The 18,124-nt window shown below is 58.1% G+C and overlaps 4 protein-coding genes across 4 annotated transcripts in view; 1 reads left to right on the top strand and 3 right to left on the bottom strand.

Annotated features, from left to right (window-relative positions):
- Positions 1 to 2,136, top strand: part of DCAF1 (DDB1 and CUL4 associated factor 1) — an 84,661-nt gene extending 82,525 nt beyond the window's left edge. The window contains exon 24 of the mRNA XM_062200990.1: positions 1,167 to 2,136. Coding sequence (XP_062056974.1) covers positions 1,167 to 1,225 — 59 coding nt within the window. The 3' untranslated portion in view covers positions 1,226 to 2,136. The remainder of the gene's footprint in view (positions 1 to 1,166) is intronic.
- Positions 2,137 to 5,114: 2,978 nt separating this feature from the next.
- Positions 5,115 to 8,130, bottom strand: RBM15B (RNA binding motif protein 15B). The gene has a single exon (XM_062200988.1). It carries the CDS (start codon positions 8,128 to 8,130, stop codon positions 5,440 to 5,442), a length of 2,691 nt encoding a protein of 896 aa, XP_062056972.1. The 3' UTR covers positions 5,115 to 5,439.
- A 1,813-nt stretch (positions 8,131 to 9,943) lies between these two features.
- Positions 9,944 to 13,057, bottom strand: MANF (mesencephalic astrocyte derived neurotrophic factor). The gene is given in 6 exon segments (XM_062200987.1): positions 9,944 to 10,369; positions 11,252 to 11,393; positions 12,085 to 12,212; positions 12,838 to 12,954; positions 12,957 to 13,018; positions 13,020 to 13,057. Coding segments are annotated over 6 exon segments (672 nt in total). The 3' UTR covers positions 9,944 to 10,184.
- Positions 13,058 to 16,489: 3,432 nt separating this feature from the next.
- Positions 16,490 to 18,124, bottom strand: part of DOCK3 (dedicator of cytokinesis 3) — a 455,873-nt gene continuing 454,238 nt past the window's right edge. The window contains exons 52-53 of the mRNA XM_062199955.1: positions 17,876 to 17,958; positions 16,490 to 16,999 (exon numbers count right to left, since the gene is read on the bottom strand). Coding sequence (XP_062055939.1) covers positions 16,490 to 16,999; positions 17,876 to 17,958 — 593 coding nt within the window. The remainder of the gene's footprint in view (positions 17,000 to 17,875; positions 17,959 to 18,124) is intronic.

The raw sequence follows: 18,124 nt of genomic DNA, 5'->3' as shown, positions 1-18,124 counted from the left end.
TTCCTCAGGGGGCCGTGCTGCATCCTGGACTAGACTTTGTCTACTTCAGGTTTTGCCCAAAGGAGTTTGCAGTGAAGGCAGGTTTGGGAAAATGCATCTTTTCTTCCTTAGCTTGCTCCAAGCTTGATTTTTCTCAGGGACTGGAGAGGCTGATGAGGGATTCTTTGCAACCAGCAGATTCCCTTCCTCCCCACGGGAACCTCAAGAGCCGCCAGGCACTGCAGACCTCCAATCAGCTCAGGATCGTGCTGTCCACTTGGTCAAGTGTTGCCCTAGCTAACGGCGGTGGGCACTGAGACCTTTGCTTTTCTTTCACTCAGCAAGTATGAGTCTACCAGTGAGGCCCCACTACATTTCTCTCTCATCTGGATTAGCCAGGCATGCGGCACTGACTTGAATTTTAAGAGTCCTTCCTGCCACCCCAGCTTCCCCCTCCACAGCATTAGATGTGTTCATTACTTGCCTGAGATGGCAAAGGGTCCAGCAGTTTCTTATCTTCCAGGGGTGACAGCTGCTTCCTGCTGACGTTCAGTACATCGTAAGGCCTACAGCTCCTCCTGTGGCATCGCTGCATGTGTGCCTGTACCACTCTGAGAATGTGGTCCTTGCATATTAGGTTGAAAATTAGATTTGCATATTAGATGGAGCGGTGAACCCTAGATTGGTGGTCTCTGCTTTTTTGTGGTCTTCTGAGGACTGGAGACAGGAGTGGCAAAGAGGTTTTAAGAAAAATCTCTCTTGCTTGGAGTCAGCCTGCTTTTTTGTGATGCCTTGAGGTCACGTGGGCCTCCTCTGGCCATCCCTGAAGGATACCAAGAGGCCAGGAGTCCTGGGGGCTAATTCACTGCTCCCCTTAGCCCTTGGCAGCTATTCAAAGTGCCAGGGGTGGAAAATCTTAATTTGCTCACTGATTGCTTCAGGGCCCCCTAGTAGAGCCCCCAACGGTGTCCAGGCCCTTCAGGTAGGAAAGCGAGAGGTCCCAGGGGTGTGACAGCTGTTGCTAACAACAGGTACATTCTCCAGAGCCAGCTCTGGGGAGTTAATTGCTGTGTTTTCTTCTTTCTGGAAACTTGTAATTAACTTTGCCCTGTCATAGATACACATGAATGCAGTGCTTCCTTCCTGCAGGCCTCACAAATAACCTGCTCTCCCCTCTCCCCTTTTAGCCGACAGCTCTGACAACTCTGATCTGGAAGATGACATCATCTTATCTCTGAATGAGTGAGGAGCAAGCACCACTTGGAAAATGTTGGCAGGCGAGAAACTGAGTGGAATGAATTCAGAATACGTTCCCTTCCTTTCTCACGGGGCTGTCTCTGAAGGACTGCAAGCCCTGCATTCCAGAGGTGATGGTTTAGAGGCTGCCTGGGATCCGAGGGGCCTACCAGAAGCAACACACAGACGGCAGGGCTTTGGCCCTACTCTGCTTCCCTCCTGTCCTAGGATGGACATATCTTTCCTCAAGGGAAAAAAAAAACATGTCTCTGGGGTATTTCACAATATATTTTCTTTGTATAACGTTCTTTACTTAAAGAACAAAAAATAGTTTTTTACAAAACTTAAAAATGAAAAAAAAAAAAAAAAACCCACCAACCAACAGGCATTTATAACTGAGGGTATGAACTTATATCCACCAGGTCTCTTGTCCCTGCACTTCATTTTCTTTGGAAGAAAATGATGTCTAAAGAACAATCTAGAGGCATTTTTACATACGTATTTAAATGAAAAGGAAAATCGTGGTTTCTTAAATTGATAAGGATTAAGAATATTTTATTATAAATATAATATATGATTTTTAAGCCTGTTTTGCCTCATGTACTGTCAGATTAATTTGTTTTCCTTTGTGCCAGGGAGGGGGAGGCGGGTGCCACTTGCTTGCCAAGTCGGTGCTAGATTTACCACCTTCATGGTTTGGGGGCAGCGCTGTCATTGTGGATACTGGTTTTGTGGATTTGAGGTAACTTAGGATATAAGTTCACTCCCTCTGTTTTTCTTTGTGATTCAGTTTTTCAAAAATCTTTTTTTCCTTCCCTTTCTCCCCAATGTGGAAATTACAAATCAAAGGCCTTTTTCTTTAATGTAAAGTGTATTTATTTAAAAAAAAATACAAAATAAACTACAAGTCTGTCTTTGTTTATGGCCTTTCCCTGTTCTCTTGCCACAGTGGGCATGACCCTTTCCTTCGACTCTAGCCAGGCCCCAGAGAAGATGCCTGGAGTGGCGCTCAGAACACATTCTGCCGTCAGTCCCTGTCTAACCTGACCGTGGTGCTGTGCTGAGGCGAGCATGCGCGCTCTGTACCCAGGTTCCGGATCCAGAGGGCAGTCCTGGGGGCCTCAGTGAGCGCATTATGTCCCCCCGGCTCGGACTGCCATTACCGTCTTAAACGGGATCCACACTGGACTGGAGCTCCCTGTCCTGGCAAGTCAGGGATACCGAGGACAGAATGCTACTGCGCGTACTGGCGTGTGCTTAAAGTTGTTAGGGGCTCCTACCTTTCTGTTCAGTCTAGCCCTGGTCCCTGGTTCCTTTCTTCCTTTGATTTTGCCCAAATAGCAGCTTCCTGGCTTCTGTTACGTAGGCATTCTACAGCTAAAGAGATTTTACTGCGAGAAGAGGGGACACATTTGGTTGTTAGAAGATAAACAAGCAATACAAGGCAGCTAAAGCTCTCCAGGGACAGGTAAAAAGCCTTGCTGGGCCGCAGGGCACCATGCAGGCTGTTACACTCTGAAGCCACACACAGACGGCTCTCTCGGTCCTCTGCAGAGCACAGGCCTCAGCTTCCATGGGCAGCTGGCACCTGACTCGCACAGCGGTCTGTCTGCTGGTGAACACATTAGAAGAAAATGGTTTCAAAATTCAGAAGCAGCAAAGCACTGTCTGGATTCTAGCCATGAAGTCATCCGAGCCAGTCTCCCTCATCTCTGCCAGGAGCTCTTGGGAGCACCTGCCTAGAGTCTCCGAGGTTGCCGTGGGGACCTCTAATGGGAAAGCAGAATCCTGGCTGCCTTGACAACACGCCCTTAGGAAAGTGCCTGGAGAGGCCCAGGAAACATCAACCTTCTGTGTTCCACTACGGCAGAAACGGATTCCCTCAGGGAGATGCGCGGAACAGCCAGCCCCAGCCCCAGCCCCCCCCCCCCCCCCCCCCGTCTGATTTTGCCTTTTCAGGCTTTGGCTTTCAAGCACCAGATCCCCAGGTGGGGGCACTGGGCACCTACAGTGAAGTTTCCTCCCTGGACCAATCTCCTGAAACAACCAAGGCCTGTCACTAGCACTAGCCCTTGTGAGAGGTCACAGGCCCTGCTGTGTCCTAAGAACCACAGGAAGGGAATGGCTGCGAAGGGAGGAGGAAGGGCCCACAGTGGGCTGTGGTGCTTCACCACAACTCAGTTCTTTTTGGGAGCCACAAGGCACCCTTCCCTGATGAGGGGTGGACAGAGCCACGGCTAAAGCGTCCTCCCCACCCAGGTTTCTGGCCTGTTTCCCTGTACTGATCTAGGAGGGCAGTTCAGGGTCCTGCACGCTCCAGCCCAGCAAAGCACTGCTTGTAATATTGCAAGGCAGCTCCAGGGCCCAAGGCTCAGGCATAGGCTGAGATCTACAGGGCCAGCCAACATGCCTTGGACAAGGCCTACTTGTTTCTGTGGCACCAACTTTGGAAGGGTGCAGGCGTGTCCTCTTGTGGCCAACTGACTTGCTTGGATACCCAGTATCTCTGGCCACTGCTCAAGTACAAATAAACCTGAGTAACACCTTCTGTGCTAACGTTTTGTTAGGAACGCTTGTTCTCTCGGGGGCACCAGCAGAAGCTCGGTGCTGCTTCCCCAGGCACCTTCCTGTTCCACATCTCCAGCGAGCAGCCACGCAGAGCCCCTGCCTCACACACAGCCTCTGAAATCCCAGCTGTCACCTGTGCTGCCTCACAGTGGCTGGGGTGGTGGCCTAGACTCACAGGGAGGACCCTGGAGTTCCTGGCTGACCTGTGGGCTCGTTACTCTTTCCACAGCTTCCACTGAGCCCTGACAACCATCCCTGTTAGGGCAGCCAAGCTGCCACCCAAACACTGAAGGAGGGCACGTGGTGACCGTCTCTGTGTGCTTTGGTTTTCCTCCCTGATCCCTGACACAGCTGGCCTCTGGTTTTTCAGCCATGGCCACACTACCTTATTAGAGAAGGACAAGGCAGAATTTTGAGACCTCCTGTAAGCCGCCTTTCTTCCTACCCGGAACCAGAGGATGCCTGCAAGGCCATTTCCTCCCTTGCCTGGCTTAAATGGTTTCAAACTTGAGCATGGCCAACACCTTACCTACTGTGACCTCATTTCCCCCCAGAGAAGTACCTTTTTCTCAGTGGTCCCCACCTTCTCAGCACCGGGGCAAGAGGTCCAGGCACAGCTCCTCCACTGCACCTGGGAAAAAGGAAACCACTTCAGATACCAAGGGCATCTCCCTAGCCCACTGCACTCTCCCGCAGCTTCAGGCCAGGGCACCGGTGTCCCCCCACAAGCTCTAGGTGAACAGCACAGGCCCACTCTGTTAACACATCAGCCCTGACAACCAAAGGAAGAGCCAAAACTAAGAACCATCCGTGAAGTCCAGGAATTAACCAAGGAAGTCCACCTCCTCCCCCCTCCCCCAATGGCTGGCTATCCCTGGGCTGAATCAGAGGGTGGCTGGACAGGTCAGTGGCACCGGGACCACTTGGCATGGTTACACTGCTCCTCCCCCAGCTATGAGACCCCCCCACATCTGCTGAAGACTCCCACTGGCAAACTGGCATTAGGATTAGGCACGCTGTCCAGCAGCCCCAGTTGAAACTGATGGACACGCACAGCATTTAGGACAGGCAGGAAAACAAAAAGCCCAAAACTGCCAGTCGCTGCTGGCCAGGACTTAAGCTTGCCGCCTGCATGTGCATGGGCTCTACTCACGCCAGTGCAGCTGGGTCCAGAGCCCAGTCCTGACTCAGCCCCGCGCTGAGCTGAGGGCGGAGAGCCACTGCTGCAGCAGGACTTCTGGGTGCGGCGGTGCTGGCCTTTGTGTGCATGCACTGGGCAAGTCTTCCACTCTTTAAGAGAAAACGTGATTAAACCAGGACTCTCAACAGGGTTAAAAATGCATCCTCTGACAAAGGCTTTACTGACAACTTTCCACAGTCAAAAAAATAAAAAAATACAGAACACAGCAGACAGCATCTCATACATCAGAAATGAACATAACCGTCCCTTCTCATCACTGTAAAAAAACAAAAACCAAAAAATCCTCAGAAACCTAAGAACTTCGTTTTAGTGGTGGACAGGACTTGGATCCCGGCCAAATAAAATAACCCAGCAGGGAATTCAAACCCAGAGGGCAGGGCAGGGAGGGGATCAGATTTTAAAATAACTGCTTTTGTGACACAAACAGGGAGCTTCCTGGAAAAGCCAGGTTTGGGCTAAGCAGTGTCTCTGACTATAACTATCACCATGTGTTCTTCTTCGAGCTTGCCCAGTGTCCTTAGTGCTGACTGGAGGTACTGCTGGGAGAAGGCGCAGGGCGGGAAGGCATAGAGCATGCCCGTGCTGTCTCTGCCTTTGGATCCGCCCACCGGCAGGCTGATGACCCCCGCAGCCTGCTTCTGTTTCAAGTAGGAGACCAGGTTCCTGAGAAGTCGCCTCTGCAGGCCTGGCTCCACGGTGGGCACCCCCTCAGTGCCAGGCCCAGTGGGGGCAGCCTGGGTGGCTAGGAGCACCGCATAGCCATTGGGGCTCCCCTGTTTGATGCGCCGTGTGACCTCGTCGAGCTTGGGCTGGTCCAGTCGAAGGCGCTGGGCGATCTTCAGCTGGGTCAGCTTGCTCCCCGAAGTGTGGTCTTTGAGGAGGCCGCTGATGACACCCTGGTCCCCCTCGAGGACGTGCATGGACGTCGGGAAGCAGCTGTTCTTCAGCACCAGCAGCCCATTCCAACCCAGCTGCAGCGTCTGCGCATACTCGGACAGACTCTTCAGCTTTTTGGGTTCCTGTTTTGGCTCTTCCGGGGGCTTGGGCTCGGCCTCCGAGGTCCGATGATTGCGCTCGCTGTCTCTCGTCTTCTTGCCGTGGGAGGGGTCCGGCGCCTCGTGGTGGTGGTGGTGGTGGCCCCGCTCCTCCGCCCCGTGCCTGCTGTTGCTTAGGGAGTTGCCGCTCACCTCCCTGCTCCCGTCGCTGGAGTGATTCTCCTTGCGGCTGCGCTCAGGGGTCCGGTCCGAGCCCCGCTCAGAGGGCTGCCCACCACCCTTGGTCCTGCTCCGCTCCTCGTAAGGGGAGTGGGCTGTCCGGCCACGGTCACTGGAAAGGCTCCTCCGCTTCCGCCTTTCTTCCCAGGGCTTGGCCAGGCCGCGGTCCCCATCGGCCCCCCAGCGCTCACCACTCCGGCTGCGCACAGAGCGGCTGTAGCCCTCCAAGCTGTTCCTGCGGTCGGAGCCTTTCCCGGGGCTGGTCCAGTCCCCTTCCAGAAAGGCCCGGTCTCGGTCGGAGTAGAGGAGGTGCGGAGGGGTCCTATCCCGCACGCGCAGGTCGGCGTCCAGGTTTCGGTGCCGGGTGTACCCGTCCGTGAGCAGCTCGTAGTGCACAGGCAGCGGCGAGGGCTGGTACTGCTGGGGATACCGAGTCTCCTCTGCTTTGGCGAAATCCACACGGAGCCTGCGGTCCGGCCCGCCCAGGGGAAAGCCCCTCATCTTAGCGCAGGCGGCCTGCGCTGCGTCCAGACTCTCGTACTGGATGTACGCAAAGCTGTCTCCTTTGACGTGATCGATGGTCCGAATGCTCCCGAAGCGGTCAAACTCCCGGGCCAGAGCCGCCAGCGACGTGTTGGGTCCCAGGCCGCCCACCCAGAGGCGAGTGGTGGGGTTGGCCTTGCCATAGCCTATCTTGATGGGGTTGCGGCCGATCACCCGCCCGGACATGGCCACCTTGGCCCTGTGGGCCATGTCCAGGTTCTGGAACTTGAGGAAGGCGTAGGCGCCGCCTTGGCCGCGGGCGGGCCGCTTGATGACCACCTCCTCGATGATGCCGTACTTCTCGAAGGCGCGGCGCAGCTCCACCTCGGACACGCTGTGGTCCAGGTTCCCGATGAAGAGGTTGCGAGTGGCCCGCTGGTCGTCCTCCGGCATCAGGTCCTCCTCGCACACGGCCGGGTAGCCGTAGGGGCGCCCGCGGTCGTCGTACAGCCCGTAGTAGTCCAGCGCCCGCTCCCGGGACAGCCCCACGGCGGCGGCCGCGGCCGCAGCATCCAGCGCGAAGGCGGCGGCGGCGTGGCGCGCGCGGGGCTCCCGCAGGGGCGGGGCGGCCACCGGCGACAGCGAGCGCTGCTTGTACTGGTAGCCTCCGTGCAGCGGCAGGTAGCCGAGCGGGTCGGCGGGCGCCGGGGGCCCTGGCGGCGGCGTGGAGGCGGCGGCGCTGCTGCTGCTGCTCCGCCGGCTGCTCCCGCCGCCGCCGCCGCGAAGGTACACGGGCTCTACCTTGAGCGGGCGGTCGTAGAGCAGCAGCTGGCGGGCCAGGGCGTGCTGGCGGGCCTCGCGCGCGTCCTGCGGGTGCCGGAAGTTCACGTAGGCCACGCGCCCGAGCTCCGGCGTGTGCGACAGGCGCAGGCTGATCTCCCCGAAGCGCTTGAACTGGTGGAAGAGGCGGTCCTCCAGGTGCTCGGCGGGCAGCGCGGGGCTCAGGCTGCTGATGAGCAGCGTCTTGTACTCGGGTGCGCTCGCCGACGAGCCGGGGCCTGCGGGCTCAGCCCCGGGCGGCGGCGGCGGCGGCGGGGGCGGCGGCGGCAGCGGGGACGCGCGGGGCGACGCGCCGGAGGCGCCCGGGTCCCCCGAGGCCTTGCCGCCGCGTCCCCCGCCGCCGGCGCCGGAGACCGAGGAGCGGCCGCCGCTCGCGCGGTGGTTCGCGTCCCCCGCGCCGCGGCCGTCGCGATGCCCGCCCCCGCTGCCGCTTCCGCGGGGCTTGTCGCGGGTCCGCGCCGGCACCGGGTGCTTGGCGCCGCCGGAGGCCTTGTGCGCCGCCCGCCGCCCGCCCGCCTCCGCTTCCCGTTCGCGCTCCCGCGGCCGCTTTGCCGACGACGACGAGCCGCGTCCGCTGGGGCTGGAGTCTCGGTCGCTCTGCCGTTTCATGGCGCCGGCGCGGCGGGCGGGCGGGCGGGCCGCAGGCTCCTCACAGTGACGGCGGCGGCGGCGGCCCAGGAGGCAGCGCCCCCGGCGCCGCCATCTTGGACAAAAGGAATCGGCGCGGCTGTGGCGGCGGGGCGGGGCGGCAGCGGCGCCGAGGGCCCGGGCGCCGCGTTATCAAGTGGCGCCGGCCGGCCCACGTGACGGAGGTGGGCGGAGCGAGCGCTGCGCCGGGGTGCGTCATCCAGGTGCGCCGCCCCGTGCCACGTGACCCCGGGGCAGGCGGAGGTGCGCTCGGGCGCCACCACGCGGCCACGCCGGCTAAGGCTTCCGGGCGTCGCGGGGAGTGATGGGAGCGCCCGCAAGAGCCGGGTCGGCTCGCGTCGCCTCAGACTGCAGCGTGCAGGGCTGGTCCTCGACCCCGTGCGCCCAGAGGAGCTTCGTGGCCAGGGCCCGGCAGCCTTCTGCCGGCGCCAGGGTCTGCGCTGCTTGGAACAGGAACGGTAGCTTTCGTCTACGCAGCATTCGTCAGTTTCGGCGTTTGGGGCCTTGGCCCCAGTGTCGTTTTCACCCGGTGCTCTGCTGCAGCGACCCCCATCCCCCCCTGCAGTCCCCTCGCCGGGGTCCAGCGCTGACAGCCATGCCAGTCCTTAGGCCCTGTGCACTGCCCACGCCCAGCTCCGTGTTCAGGTTCACCTGTAGCAGTCCCTGGGAAGACCACGGGGATCACGCACCAGGCACATGCACGCAGGTGCAACCTGGCGGGGCGCACGCTCAGCAGCAGTTAGACCCGCAACTCACGGAGCTGCCACTCTGGTGCCACTGGGCTTCACCCTCTGCTGCGGCATCCAGGCACACAGCAGGCTGGGGAGGCCGGGGCGGTGCCAGCAGTTGCCACAGCTTGCCGTGCTCCCCTGCGCACCCCCAAGGATAGGACCTTTTCTCCCTCGGCGTTGTGAGGGCAAGGGTGCCCGTGTGCCAGGGCCCATCGGGCCGCTTTCGTCCTCCAAGGTTGGCTGCCGGAGCCACTGCCGGACCTGGCCCCACTTCGGGCACAGGGAGCGCGGGATGGGCAGCGCATCCAGCCCGTTTCTCCTGATGGAGCCGGCCTGGCAGGTCCAAAAGCAAAGATTTTGCAAGAGGGAGCAGCGGGCTCCCCGGCAGGCTGGAAGATCCCCTTACGGGCGCACTGGGCTTAGAAACCACACCAAGGAGGGGCTGAGCTCAGCTCCTCGGGCAGCACCGTGACTGCTTCCTTTCAGCTGGTCTCTGCAGGACAGCGGAGCAGCCAGAGCTCACGGACAACTGGCTTTCCCAAGCGACACCAGAGGACTGTCAGACAAGCCCTCGGGCCCTCAACTGGATTCCTCTAAACAGGAGAGGCAGCCCTCCGACCGCCTCCTGGGGAAGCTGGCAGGAATCTAAATCAGAGCGTGGGACTGACACCAGACCGCAAACACCTTTGAGAGATTTCAGTACTGAACGCAGCGAGGGCACCATGTGGAAAACCACATTCCACAGAGCTTCTGTCCGACGGAAGACCCTCCCACACACCCTCAACTCAGTGCTCCATGCCCAACAGCCGGGAAGCCTCCTGTTCGGGGACAGTGCATCAGGGGCAGGGTACCAAGCCCGACCTTCTCCCCAGACGCTGGTCTGAAGCCATATACAACAGCTGGTTCTAACCCATGTCCTGCCCTGCTACTTCTGGCATAGGTGAGTTGAGGGACAAATGGCAAAATACAAAGCATAATGCAGTAAGATCCTTAGGGGGCAAAACCCTGTTTCAGTATTCACGTTAATTGTCGAAAGACAGCTGGAACTTTTTTCTCCTTTAATAAAAAAATCCCAGACACATGTTGAAGTCCTAGAGTAAACCAGCAACAGAAGGGAGTAAATCCCCCCCAGGGGCACTAGCAGAGCTGGCGTCACGGAAAGCTCCAGGCTTCGCACCTGTTGTTGTCAGGAGCCCACTTAAAAAATAAATTACAAAAAGGCGATTTTGGGGAGAGACAGCGGAGCTGCTGCTCCCCTCTCCGGGGCGGAGGGGGTCAGGCCGACTACAAATCAGTCCGTGCGCTGGCCGCCTTGGGGGCGTATTTAGGCATGAGTTCATTGATCTTGCGGATGTAGTCGGCCTTCTCTGCGCAGCCTTTGCACGTCTCCCCCCAGTCGTCCAGGATCTTCTTCAGCTCTTTCACTCGGAGCTTCTTGAGGTCCACTGTGCTCAGGTCGATCTGCTTGTCTGGAGAGAGGAGCGAGAGTGACTGGCTGGGTGGGAGCAGCCACAGCCCCCAGTGGTCCCAGGATGTGTCAACCCCTGCATGGCGGAACTGCCTCAGAACAATCAGCTCTGCCGGCTGCTGCGAGAAGAGACACTTCCAGACAAGGCCGTGTTGAAGGGACACGGCTCCCAGCCCCGTCACCCTAAAACAGCAACTGCAGGCCGCTGACCGAACGACAGGACTCATTCTCCATAACCACCTGGGACCAGAGTGACCTGCAACCAGCTCAGCCTATGACAGGCTCACTCTGAGACCAGGCATCTGATGGCAGTGGGCAAACACAGGCCCCTGGAGATTCAAGTTCTTAAACAACAAAAAACCCACAACCACTGCTGCTGCCTCACCGTGCAGAGGGGGCCTGACGCTGGGAGCACAGGGGCTCTGTGCAGTAAAGAGTGAGTCAGCAGACAGATGCTGTGGGGCTCCTGCACCTCCTCGAATCGCCCGCTCTTTTCAGAGCCTGCAGCCAGGACAAGCCTGGGAGAGCCAGGTCAGGTCAGAGCCCTCCTGTGATGTTCCCGCCGTCACTCACAGTGAAAGCTAAAGTCCTTGCCGACTTGCAAGGTGCTCTGTGACTGGCCACCTGGCTGCCTTCACACCACCTAGCCCTTCTGCCTGGGATGTGCTCCGGGCCCCGCCTCTTGGCAAGTCACCCCCTTCTTCGGTTTGCCGAAATGTCCCCTCCTCAGTGTGGCTTATTCTGACCCCACCCACCTCGATGCTGGGTCCTCGCCTGCCACGCTGCAGGACCCACTCTCAGGGGACTGAGTTTTTCGCCTTCCTCCCCGAGCCTGACAGTGAGCTTGGAGGGCACTCATCTGGCAGGGCCTGGCCACACTCACCGTACTTGAGCTCGCAGATCTGGCTGTCTTTCTTCTTCAGCTTCTCACAGATCTTCTCCACGGGGATATGGTGGGCCAGGGGCTTCGACACCTCGTTGATGATCTTGGTGGCTGCGTCATCTGTAGCCCCGATGTAGTAGCACTGCAGCAAGAAAGGACAACAGCTGAGCCGTCTCCTCCGAAACACGCTGCCGTCCACAAATCCTTGCTGCCAGGGCCTCACTTTTTGGTGTCCTGCCTGTACTGGTGGTCAGCTTCAGTCCTTGCAAGCCCTGGTCTCTATGCACGTGCTTGGTCCTAGAGCTGCCATTCACCGATGAACTTAAGAGTTGCCAGGGTTCAAACCTTTAACAGAATGACAGACAAACCAGAGACTTCCAGGGCAACTAAAGCTACAAAAGCCCTGCCCTAGGGCTACTTGTCCTCCACTGGGCTCTGGCCGCTCCAGGAGCACCTCACACACTTCTGGCTCCTGGGGACTCACACGGGCTGCTCCCTCTGCCTGCGGTGCCCTTACCTCACCTCAGTGATGCCGCCTCCTCAGAGATCTCTCTGGACCATTCTGTCCAAGTCCAAACCCGCCCTCTCCACCAAACACTCTGATCTGTTATCAGATGCTCCACCCACCCATACACCCAGCGCCCAGCAGGTGCTTAACAAATCCTAACAGGGCTAGGACATATCACAAGAACACGTGCTGAGCGGTGAAGCGGAGAGGCAGCTCTCCTGAACGCAGGGCAAGGCCATGCCTCTGAGCAAGAAGCCTGCCTGACAGCTCACGGGGAGCCCGAACCGGAGCCGGAGCCGGAGCCGGCGGGGCGCCAGCTACTCACCAGCCGATTCTCCTTCCCTCTTGCCTCACGGCAGAACTTCACGAGCTCTTTTTCAATAGTGGCTGGGGAGAAGGTGACATCTCTGTCTTTGAGGTCCTGGTAAAACCTTCCCAGGTAAGAGATACACACTGAAAAAGAGAAGTTGGGGAGAGGATGCCAGCCATCACCCAGCTGTCCCCGATCCACTACAATTTTAACAGGAGGCGTGGAGACCCATCACGAGAGGTTTCTCCTTCACTGGCTTTTCTCAGGTGTCCACGCGAGCTCGGGTACCCTGGCACGCCCAGGGCTTACGGGGCACGAGCTTATCACCCTAACGACCACAGAAGATGCTCCCGGCATCTTTCCCTCAGTCGAACGTGCACAAGTGTCCTTGAGACGGGACTCACTGTGACCTCATAAATGGATCCACGGGAGGCGGGAGAGAAAGGATCACGGTGGAAACGGCCATTCCCAATGCAACACTGAACCCCGACTCGCGGCCCTCGCACGGCTCCCGGGAGCCTCCGGACAGCGATGAGAAGGGACAAAAACTCCGGCGCGATGTGGCTTTCAGGCCACGCTCTCGCACGATCTACTCTCAATGCTCCCTCAGCGGGCCAGTGTTTTCTAGGCCGGCGTCTGCCGCCCTTCCTCAGGCGGACCCCGCCGGGCCCCGCGGCCGCCGCCCCCGCCCGTCCTGGCCCTGGCCGCCGGGTGGCTTGGCGGTGTCCAGCGCCGCTACCAGGCCAGCCGCGGAGCGCGGCCCCGCACCTTCGCAGTCTCCCGGCCGCAGCGCCCGGTTGCCCGGCAGCACGCTCAGGGCCAGCGCCACCGCCAGCCCGTGAGTGGCCCACATCCTCCTCTCCCGCCGCCGCCGCCGCCGCCGACTGAACCGCACCCGCGCCGCCGCGCCGCCTCCAAGTCCCGGCCGCGCGCCGTAGCTTCCCATTGGCGGGCGGCCCCGGCGCCCTCCCATACGCCGCGCTCCCATTGGTCCACGTGCCACGGAGCCCAGACGGCCGGCTCCACGCTACCCTTCCCCATTGGTTGGTGGCGCTTTAGCCCTAGACAGTTGTCGGCTGCTGATTGAACCCGCGCCGCAGCGCTGCGGCTGCGACGGAAGCTGCATGCGCCTCCATCTTGGGTAGGGGCAATCGCCTGGGCGGAAGCCGGTCGCCGCGCGATCCAGTGCAGTCCGGATTCCTTGAATCCGCTGGGTTGTCCCGCATTTCCCTTGCCCTAGGTTCCACGCCTTCCCCCAAAATACCTGCGGCACTCTCCGTCCAGGGCTCCGACTCGCGGCGCAGGTTAGGAGTCCTGGGGTCAGCAGAGACCCTCCAGGGCCGGCGGGGAGACGGGGGAGGCGGCAGGCTAGGCTTGGGAGAGGTTTCTTTCCTTTTTTACAACCACCACGTGGGCGGGAGACCCAGCCTTTGGAAAAGTAGGCTGAGGCTGAGGCTCAGGCGCCTGCGTGCCTGCCCCGGCTGCCCCGAGTGCGCCCTCCCCGGACCTGCCGAGTGGACGCTGTCGCGCTGCAGAGCTAAGGCCGGCCCGGCCGGGCTGCCCTCGGGACCTCTGAGGGGACCGCTTTGGGATCGCCTGAATCGGGAGTCACGGCCGGGGGCGTGGCTGTCACTCTTGGAAGAGCCCCCCGGCCCCTCGCAGCCCCGGAAGCGTGCTCTAGGTGGCTGGCTCTCCGCCTCCTGCTTCCCACCTAAGCTCCAAGGCCCTCCTGCGTGGGTCCCGAGGTCCGCGGACAAGCACTGGCGGAAGCCTCATCCGGGACCGCCTGCCGAGGCAGGCCACGGGAAGGGCTGGCTCAGTGCGGCAGGGACAAGTCCGTGGGGGCTAAGAAGGGCTTGGAGCCCGGCGACAGGGGCTGAGAGAGACCTGCGCTGCTCCCGTTCAGTGAACTCAGTGGATCGGTATCAGGTATTCATCTTTAATTCACATCACAGCAGTCAGGGGGCAGGGAGGGGGAGAAATCAAGTGGCAGATATTTACATCTAAAATTCACATTACTTACTTGCTGGGTTTATAACATGCTACCACAATATATACAGTAAAATACCTTTTGGGACACTGGTACAAATTTTTTCCTTTTAACTTTGCTTTTCTGGTACAGGTAGGATCATTTGTAAATCACTTTTTCTTTAAACATGAATACATAAAAGAAATGGTTAGAAGTCTAATTGTTTTAAATAAGCACAGAATGCCAGAGATTAAAAACACATTTATAGGGCTGAATACCAATTGGACGTCACACTCTATACATTTTTTGCTCAAATTCCTGTACAAATACACAGCATTCAAATAGGTATTTACAAATAAGCTTTAAAGAATGAGAACCAGTATTTCACAATCTTAAAGGATTCGCATTTCTGGCCTTACTTCCCCTCAGCCTGGCAGGTCCTCCCAGCGGGGGGAGTTCGGAATGTGTCCATGTCATCCAGTTAGGGGAAATGGAGAGGGGAAACACAGACCTGTCTAACTTTACATAAAGCGAAGCCAATGAACCCACACCCCCCTTCTACCTTCAGTGCCACAAAGTGGAGCAGACAGATGACTTAGGTGATGCCTGCCTTACCCAGGGTTGGAGGTTCGGAAGGGCCTTAGAATCACAGATGCTCTCTTACCTAAGAATCCAGCCCAAGGCTGGCCCCTGACTCTTAACACTTGTCAGTACTCGGTGGTCCAGAGACTGAAGCTTGCAAGTGATTCCTGGCTAGAATCAGGCCTGCCCTTCAAACGAGGGGCTGCCACGACTGACCTACACCCTCGGCAGCCTTCTGGCCCACACTGCCTGGAAGGATCTGATGGTATCAGAAAGGACTCACTCTGAGGACACAGCTGGCCCACAGGTTGCTTGCTATCCTTTCTGTTAAATAAGTCGTCGTTTGTTTACAAGAGAAAAACACCCTGACCTTAGCCTTTTCTGTTTGGAAAGAAGAGCTGTGGAGAAGGGCTAAGGGGCTAGGGCCCAGGGCCAGGCCACCGAGGTCAGGCAGGCCAGTAGAGGAACTGGGGGGCAACAAGAAGGCAGCCTTGTGACCATCAAAGTTGTAACCATCACTCATGTGAACTCAGGCAAGTGAAAGAAAAAATGTTCAAAGACAGTTTTTTATAAGTAATTTAGAAGCACCCTGGTAAAACACCAATATAACCCACCCCACCCTATAAAGCATTTCCTATAAAGACACCACTGCGCTCTGCCCAGTAGACTGGGGAGGCTGGAGAAACTACCCCTGCCCACCCCGAACCCTGAGTGGCAGTCCCCATGGGCCTGGAGTAGGGTGCTGTACTTGGCCACTTGGGAGATGATGATTCTACCTGCATGGCTCTCTGCTTCCCAAAGAAGTTTCCTCACACCCTCTTGCTGAACCTGATCACACGTCCTCAGGGCCTGGAAGCCTGGCTGGACAGCCAACCCCATGGCTCGGAGGTAGTGCTGAAAATCCCTGATTCAGGAGCTTACGGCAGGCATTCTGGCCACTTCTGAAAGCTCAGAGGATTTCCGACCCTGCCACGCCCAGCCTCACTCTTGCACCAGCTCTCTAACACATGGGAAAGGGCTCAGCTTCCCTTAGGAGGGAGGTGGTCAGGATAGCCCCCCAGCTCTGCACCTCCACTCAAGCCCCAGAGAGTGGAAAATCACCCTTGCAGATCCATTTCTCACAGGGTTTTGGGGCAAGAAGTCTATCAAGAGTGGAAGATAGCAAACAGTCAGAAAAAAAGTGATGGCGAGAACATTTCCAGGTGGAGTAGCAGACAGGGCTGGCCTGGGAAGCCTGGCAGTGTGTCCTAGGCGTGCAGCTAGACCAGTCACGTGCCTGGGCTGGCAGGCTGGTCCAGCCGGCTCCTCAGCTGCACACTCCTGGATGGCAGAGTGGACAGCTGAGTAGGCATTTGTGCAAAACAGCTTGTGGCCCCTTTGTCCACCCATGACAGCCCATGTGGTCCCTGCAATCCCTGAATGCAACCATGAACTTTTCTGTCCACACAACGAAGGAAGAGGTTCCTAGTGCAATTTCCATTTTTCTGTGCATCTCTACCCTGGAGGGAGGGCCTGGGCTCCTGCTCCTGGGCCCTGCAACGCTGCAAAGCAATTCTGTCTGTGCAATATCTCCACGTAGTTCCACGTGGCCTGGAACTGCAGGAGGAAGAAAGCATCTACTGCGTAAAGGAAAGGAAAACCATAGAAATGGAAACGTAAAAAGTTAAATAAAAAGAGAAGCCACAACCCTTCATGCTGCTGCGGCCTCTGTACATGGCAACACAGGAGTTCACGGCAGTAGAACGGAGACTTGGGTGGTTCTCTCCTGAGTGCCAAGCCGCTCTGGCTCCCTGGGGTACTTGCTTTTCAGACCTGGAGTGGTTGGGCAAGCTGCTCACTGAAGACGGTGTCCCAGCCGCCTCCCTGCCCTTACTGTTCCCCTCGGCCGTGTTCCCAGGCCATGCGGGCCTGATCCTCCTTGGTGCTCCCAGGAGGCAGTGAGGCCTTGCGGTGCAGGCCCCGAGGTCTCTCGGCCTCATCACGCAGCAGGACGCCCTCATCATGCTCCAGGGCTGGCAGGCGGGGGTGGTAGGGCTTGGGCGGCAGCGCAGGCGGGTCCATGGGATCCTGAGGGATGACGCACCCTGGGGCTGAGTGGCTTCGGCATGGCTGCGCCTTGATAGAATCCAGGACAGCAGACTCGGAGAGGCTGTAGTGGACAGGGAGGTAGGGTGGCTCAAGATCGTCATCGCCATTCCAGGCCTGGCTCGGCATGGAGTCCATGGTGTCCGTGCGAGGTGGGGCCTCTGAGGAGTGCCCAAAGTTACTCTCGCTTAAGGAGGATACGCCGCTGCTGGCACTGCCGGACAGGGTAGAGTTGCTGCCGTCCAGGCCTGACTGGGGGCTTGTTGGGGAGGCTGGGATAGGATGGAGAGGAGACTGTGCGAAGGAAAGGGTGGGCATGTTAGAATCCCTCTCTCCAGGTGGGCTGTCTGGCCCACCACTTGAACACCAAGAGTACTTACTAAATGACTTTAAAATCACATTCATCAATAGCACATTATTGCTTCAGCAGCCACCTCCCAGCTCCTTCCCCTACTCTCAGGCAAACCAGTGGGGCCCCAGAGTCATTTGCATTTCTGTGGGCCAAAAAAATGGCCCAAGTCTCTCTACTGGACATTGGTGTCCCCTGGAGCTAGATCCCACGCTGCTCCCTGTGTCTGGGGTACTGACAGAGAGCTGGTGCATGAGGCCATTTGGGGAAGGTAGAGAGAACCCCAGTGAGCAGTGGACCGGATGAGTGTGTTCTGCTGCTAAAATCTATGAGGCTCTTTTTTCCATTTAGCAGAAAAAAATTTTTAAAAAGTTAACAGCAAGATTTACATTATACTCTCAGGAGTATACTCTAAGGTTTTCATAAAACTGTGGCACCTGAAGCTTCTTTCTTTTACTGGACTCTAGTTTAAAATACTCTGTGACCCACCTAATAAGTTTATTTAGCCATCGGACTATGGTGTATTGGTAGCTTGTGGTGTGGGCAGACAGCCCCCAGGTTTTTCAGTGCTCATGGCTCCCACTTGGTACCATGTGTGGGCACCTGCAGGACCCTCTGTTCTCCCTGCTCTCCTCACATTTGCTGTGGGACGCACTGGTCACCAGCTCAAGTGTGGCCCTGGCTACCCCCAGCTTCTGCCAGGCTGGGTTCTCAGGGACAGATGTAGGACAGGGCTCAGGTCCCTCTACAGACCCCAGGGGTGAGTCACGGAGAGATGGCTCATCTCACAGTCTGGTGGGGCTGTCACTTCAGTACACTACCTTGCGCAGGGTCCGGGCGGGGAGGGCTGGAGGAGTATCACCCAGGGGGTGGTGGAAGGCGTCAAAGTGTAGGGAGTAATGACCTGCAAAAGGAACAGAAACAAAGCCTCACTGGGGTCCTGTCCAGGTACATGCCAGCACCATCTCGCTGGGCCAACTAAGCAGGCATGGCAAGAGTCCCCTGGGGACCCATCGGCACGGAAGGCCATAGAATAACCTTTTTACATTGATGTTTTCCAAAACACAGGC

The sequence above is a fragment of the Lepus europaeus genome, chromosome 9 (assembly GCF_033115175.1).
Source record: "Lepus europaeus isolate LE1 chromosome 9, mLepTim1.pri, whole genome shotgun sequence".
Lineage (NCBI taxonomy): Eukaryota > Metazoa > Chordata > Mammalia > Lagomorpha > Leporidae > Lepus > Lepus europaeus.
The sequence above is the reverse complement of the archived record's forward strand: the minus strand, read 5'-3'. Positions and strand labels throughout refer to the sequence as shown.

Coding starts and splice junctions, on each gene's coding strand:
- RBM15B (XM_062200988.1), bottom strand. CDS start 8,130: ATGAAACGGCAGAGCGACCGAGACTCCAGCCCCAGCGGACGCGGCTCG.